The sequence below is a fragment of the Mizuhopecten yessoensis genome, unplaced genomic scaffold, assembly GCF_002113885.1.
Source record: "Mizuhopecten yessoensis strain PY_sf001 unplaced genomic scaffold, ASM211388v2 scaffold4321, whole genome shotgun sequence".
Lineage (NCBI taxonomy): Eukaryota > Metazoa > Mollusca > Bivalvia > Pectinida > Pectinidae > Mizuhopecten > Mizuhopecten yessoensis.
In genome coordinates, this window is record NW_018405487.1 from 211,044 (window position 1) to 217,703 (window position 6,660).

At 37.2% G+C, this 6,660-nt stretch overlaps 1 protein-coding gene across 1 annotated transcript; it reads right to left on the bottom strand.

Annotated features, from left to right (window-relative positions):
- Window positions 1-730: 730 nt before the first annotated feature.
- Window positions 731-6,421, bottom strand: LOC110448803 (BUD13 homolog). The gene is made up of 2 exons (XM_021495249.1): window positions 6,288-6,421; window positions 731-1,001 (listed from the first exon to the last, which is right to left on the bottom strand). The coding sequence occupies exons 1-2, from the start codon at window positions 6,419-6,421 to the stop codon at window positions 758-760; spliced, it is 378 nt and encodes a 125-aa protein (XP_021350924.1). The 3' UTR covers window positions 731-757.
- Window positions 6,422-6,660: the final 239 nt, after the last annotated feature.

Below are 6,660 nucleotides of genomic sequence, written 5' to 3' on the forward strand. Positions count from 1 at the left end.
CTCACTTTTAACATTTTTCTTCATCAATAAGGAATCCCCTCTCAGTTGAATTTCCCTCAATACCCCGGGATGTATGAGAGTCTCTTACACACCTCCACTTACACACCTCCACTTACCCACTTACACACCTCCACTTACACACATCTTTGTTATTCCTACACTGTCACGTCTCTATATAGCTTGTATAGTGGTGATGGCTCTAACTGTGAATGCTTTATTTGTGTATAATAATCTGAATTAAAACTAAACAGTCATGAACAGGCCCTTGAATATCATTTTAAAACCTGTGAAATGTCCACCCTACCCCTCAAAATCCTAATCTTCGTACTTCAATAACTGAACTAATTCAGTAGTGTTTTAATGTTTTACACTATATCAACCACATATGTTTTCTCGGAGCATTCTGGTTTCCTCCCACAATAAGACCCCCACGCGCACTAACATCCGGGCCAACAAGAGTGATTAATATAAATTGTTTCATAATTGTTGTTAAATAAATAAAGTTTAATTATTTAAGTCAGTACACAAAAATACAGAATATGTAGTCAGACACTTGAATCGTGACCTCTGAGAAACTCTGATAGTCGGTATCTGTTGCGTTTACAATGCCACAAACATCATAGACTGAAGGTACATATAAAGTTAGACTTCATTTTGTTAACATATTTAAGTTATTGCACTCATATTTATATGCATATTTAAAGATTATCAACACTTATCACTTTTTGAAAAGGCCTAGAAATTTTTAAAATTGTTTTCAGTTGATATTATTATGTTTAAACATTTCATTTGGACAGAAATTACCTTTATCTGTTTTGTTCATGAGCCTCCATTTGCTGTCTGTTTGCCTGTAAGCCTCCAGTCGTTTCACATGATCAGGGCGTTCATCTATAACTTCAGCAACTGTTGGGTCATCATCACCAACATCCTCATCCAACGTGTTCTCCAGATTTCCTGGCAATGTTGTCGTAAAGTCCACATCATCATCTACGATCCTAGATCTAAAGAGAAGCATGAAATATTCCTCAAAATATAATACATAAATAATTGTGTAATCAAAAAAAAATAAGTATGCTGTTTGCAATTGGAGATCTGTTTGATCAGTCAATGTATGAGTAATAACAAAGAAGCCTAATGAAGACTTTAAATGGGACTGTATAACAACAAGAGGCTCAATGGGACTGTATAACAACAAGAGGCTCAATGGGACTGTATAACAACAAGAGGCTCAATGGGACTGTATAAACAACAAGAGGCCCAATGGGACTGTATAAACAACAAGAGGCCCAATGGGACAGTATAAACAAAAACCATATTCAGTGAAACCCCGCCAACATGAACTTGTAGGGTCCAGATCAAGAGTTTGAGGAATACATTGTATTCAACTAATCCGAGGTTCAACCGACATCGTCATTTTATTTTTCGACAACAGACAGTATGAGCACTGCAAATATCGTGGATAGTAGATGATAGAAGAAAAAAGAAGTTTAATCAAGATGACAGCATTTAATAAGATTTAAAATAGCTAAACCATGAAAACACCTAGCCACCGGTATTAAGTAAATAAAATTCAAAAGCTGCATGTGTTACTGACTCGTCATTTTGATGTTCCCAGTATACAGCATTAGTATAGGTATCTGTTTGATGTTCCCCAGGATACAGCATTAGTATAGTTATCTGTCTGATGTCCCCAGTATACAGCATTATTATAGGTATCTGGTTGATGTTCACCAGTATACAGCATTAGTATAAGTATCTGTTTGATGTTCCCAGTATACAGCATTAGTATAGGTATCTGTTTGATGTTCCCAGTAAACTACATTAGTATAGGTATCTGTTTGATGTTCCCCAATATACAGCATTAGTATAGGTATCTGTTTGATGTTCCCAGTACACAACATTAGTATAGGTATCTGTTTGATGTTCCCCAGTATACAGCATTATTATAGGTATCTGTTTGATGTTCACCAGTATACAGCATTAGTATATGTTTCTGTTTGATGTTCTCAGTATACAACATTAGTATAGGTATCTGTTTGGTGTTCCCAGTATACAGCAGTAACAAAATATCAAAACGAGAGGAAGTTTTGATCAAATTTCAAATAAAGAAAATCTTGAATCCTTGTTATCATAATGTTGATTGATAATGAAATTAACAATCATGACATATTCAAGTTTAAATATCTTTAAAGTTGGTAGAGAATCTGCTATGTGATTTCCAATTAATACTGCCATGCTGAAATATGGTCTTACACACCCAGTGGATTAGCACTTGTGCCAAATCATCGTGATTGATGTCAAAGTGTTGTCTGGAAATAATAATTATGCACACAAAATGATAATGCAGCTACAACAGGGTAACAATATAATTACTTCATGATACTTCCATTAAATCTCTAATTATCCAACGTCCAGCTGACTCCTGAATAAGTACAATGAGTGTGGACCGCAATACTTTGACCATGAAGAGCAGGGGGGAAATTTTTGATCAAGGAATACGGAGTATTCGATGAATAACAGTTAGACTAATCTGGGGTCACTTTACAAAGAATATGGACAAACTCGGTCGAGACCAAACAAGCTGATCGACGAATGAGGGTTATTTGAGAAAACCGAGTTCCAGGAAGCTGGGTTTTACTATACAAGGAAACGGGCTAGAAAGAGTTTTGCCCTTAAAATATTTTCAACATGAAATGACTCCGGATGAACATGATTAAGAGCAAAACAAACAATTGAACAGAGAATAAGCAGAGTTTAGTATATCACTTGATGGATTTTTTTATTTATTTATTGAAAAAATAATGCGTTCATACTTTTAGACTATTTGAATTAACCACAGGTTCATCATATCAGGTACTCAAGCACTAGTAAACCTGGATGTATAGACAAATTACTTACATTATAGTACTTTAAACTATGATTATATAAGATGAATGTGAATGTAAACTCAATTACTTTGTGTAAATTAAAAATTATTTACAAACGGGCGAGTTGGTGAAACAATCATTTTTTATCAAATTACTCAATTTCCTAGGACTTTCTTGGATTGCAAATTCTGGTACTTGCTATGCATCCCTCTATCCCCTGGGTATCAGGTCGTTTCCCCCTAAATCATGTTGGTCTGGGTCGTTTCGCAATTAGATGGTTTGGGTGTTTTTTTGTGTATTGTGTAACTAGAATATTAATTTCACAGACTCACCCGTTTTGTCCACCATGTAATTAATTAGCTGCGATAACGTAGCTTTCTGATGACGAGAGATGTTTTTATATATTGCGTTGTCAGAGCTACAAAGCAGTCCAATGCCAACTAATAGAGCAAAATCGAATGCGCTATTCTGTCAGATTACATATATTTCACGACTCATATGAGTCTAATGTTATCAAAATATTGCATAATTGTTGAAAAAACGAATCCTTACCAATGAAAAAAACTCATTTACAAAATTAACCAAGTCCGTCTTGGGGGGTAAAATAGAAACAACCGCCATGACAGATCACGTGCAATGTTATCTCAATCATCCTTTCTATATATATGGCCTGTATGACCAAATATAGTATTACTACTGATGCTACCATGTTTACTAAAATTTCCATATTGGGTCATGACACCCATATTTAGACGTCTGCCCTATAACGGAAGAGAGACGAACTTGACGAGATCTCGCGTTACCGAAGGTATTTCCCAACGTTATGACATAGGCCAACGAGATTTTAGTCACATGGCATTAGAAGGCGGGGCTATCAAAAAACTAGAGTAAAACAGAGGAAGTTTGAAAAAATATGTTTTTAGTGATTGTATTGGTTGTTTGAGGCATGTATGTATGTACATCTTTTGCATAAAGAATAGATCTTTCGATCCATGTGCGACATGTGTGTGAAAGTGACGATTTGTTTCTAAAATATCAGTTTGAAGTGCGCTCCGGGCGCGGGTCGCAAATTTCCCGCATATAGTAGAGGGCTGGAGTTCTGACGTTAATCGACAACAGACCGATATGAAAAAAGTCGATAAAACGTCAGAATAATTCGGACTAGGCTAAATGTCCGATTTGTTATTAGTTTTGACTTGGTTCGCCGTCAATAAAGCGCTTGACACACATGTATTGTGCGTGTCAAATGTCTTCTTGATTCGACCTTGACGGCAACATGGTGGCCATCGGAACAGAAAGTTCCTTTTTGGCCATCAAATTAGCGAAATGCGATCATATTGCAGAAACGAAGCACCTTGCGTCGTTTCTTAACAAGACCCCACTTTTGGATGTTTATGGGACATACCACCCAACAGACCTAAAAGGTTATACAACTGCCATAAAGTGTTCCGCAAACACTGAATTGTTTGATGTTGATGGAAATTTAAACGTCGGCGATATCGCAAAGGGTTTTGGTATGCGAGTACTGCTTTTTTCATGCTCAAAACAGAATGTTTCTTTCCTTGATTTAATTGCGGAATCCTCAGAAAAAGCCACAGTAAAACCTTTCTAACTATATAAAGCACCATGTGAAATAATATATATATATATAATGTATGTGTTTGGCAATGGTATAATTATCATGTTTCTGTTTTTGAATTTGGAAACATTCTTTAAAATGCTGCAAATAAATGATAATATTAAAAGTAATGGTGCTTTATATACTTATGCATGTTTGTACTTTCAAATAAGAATACATCCTCTGAAATGCTGAAAATAAACACACTGGGTACATGATCAATTGACATTGAATCGGTTGTATAACATTTGAAAAAAAAAAAAATGTTTTGATAAAATAAAATGTTTTGCCTGCATGCCTACTTACCTGGATTCAAATTTCGAGGGAATAGGAAACACACATATTATTTTATTTGGCCCTAGTAATTAATATGCATGAGATATTATGACCAGTAACAGTCTTTTTGTTTAAATTCGTCTAATATACGTATCATCACATCCGACTATAGAGTCTTACTGGCTAGTCCGCTAAAACTGACCATAATCGCAGGCTAATGTTTGAGCCTGCGATTATGGTCAGTTTTAGCGGACTCTTACCGAGTATACTATAGCCATGTTTGCTGGTGATCCAGTACGTTTTGACGTCTACAAAGTTGTCTTTAATATGTATAAACACATGGTACATACAGCTTTAAAGTCAACGTAAAACAACTGCTCGTTAGACAATAATGAATACGTATCCTGTCTGTTCTAAAAGTAGATTTTCAGCTATCCTACTGTAATAGGGGGAGGTCCGGAGAGGGTTTTGCATCCGTTGTCACTCCGTTAAATCCGTTTCGTGATCGTATAGTTTTTAGCAATGGTAACGAGTCGACAACTTCCCCTGCAGTCCTCTCTAGACCTCGCCTCTTTCGACAGGTTACAGACCTGTTTTCACTACAGGTTCGATCGCTGGATGTAGTGGTAATACCAGCCATTGATTCAATAACTCAACAATGGGTATAAAATACAAGTAACTGTTTATTAACAAGACGGAATGATTATGTACAACAAGTTTAACAAATACAAAGCATAGCATTAGTGCCAAACAATGACAACTAATATTAAGAAACCCAATCCCTACGTAGAGTAATGACCTATCCTACCTAACAGTACTACCAGTAGACTACGACCACGTGCTCCTAGCTCCCTATTGTTCTACAGCGAACCACCATGTATCGATGTCTTAGCCCGAAGCACCTGACTATCCCTTAATACATGTACTGTAGTTCCTATAGCACTCTATATATCCCAGGAACGATAACTTCATGTAGTCCTACGGTATTGGTACTGTTAGCAGCACCTCGGCCCATGTTTTGCACTGTTAACAGCGCATGAGGCGGTAATGTTCTCCTCACCAGGAGAAGTGGGTCGGCTCACCGACCCTGTCAAGACACTGGTCCCCGCCCGGACCCGCTGTTTTATACCCCATGCTCCCCCCACCAAATAGCCTCGAAGATGAGTGATCAACTGTTAATCTCGAACCCAGCCTCATCATCTAAAATCATGTGAGCAAGGAGCGGGAACCTATTCCTGTTACTACTATCACCCACTTCCGGCCGTCTCAAAAGTGTAAACACACAGATTTCAGCACCGGTATCGTAGCAGCTGATCGCCAGGAATCCTACACTGAACGAAAAGCCCTACCCTACATAAGGGTGAATAACACAGAAAGTGACAGAGCCCTGTCTCTGAATCATAAACAACAATTATACTTAACAAAGTAATATAAATGTGAGAAGTAAACAACCTACCCTCCAACACTACAAAATTTCCAGAAAGATTGTTCCTTGTGATTACTACTCTAACAGCAAACATGTGTACCGAGGGGCGATGGCTGCTGCCTTGGGTTTTTTCTTCTTCCTCTTCTTTTTCTCGTCAGAAGCGTCAGACAAGTATCGTTTCAAATAGTCTGCTTTACTTAGGCTTAGGCCTACTGCCGCTCCAACTTCTGCCATTGCAAAATGGTTGATCGTGGAAACGCTTGAAAATTCGGGTCACAGAGACGCTTATACGGTATTGTTAATCACCGGCATGCCTTCAACTTCAACAGGATACTCTGAAACGTTCAATATACTGAACATTATTTAGAGGCGTCAGAGAGATCGGTTAAAAACATTGTTTTTTTTAATCTTATTTTTAGAACTATATGATAAAACAACATGTACGCTTAGAATTTGTGAGAGAGGAGATTTGC

Bases quoted from the DNA above. Each gene is read 5' to 3' on its own strand.
- LOC110448803 (XM_021495249.1), bottom strand. From the start codon at position 6,421: ATGGCAGAAGTTGGAGCGGCAGTAGGCCTAAGCCTAAGTAAAGCAGAC. The intron at 1,002-6,287 runs GTACACATGTTT...GCTTCTCTTTAG, and splicing joins GCAGCAGCCATCGCCCCTCG to ATCTAGGATCGTAGATGATG.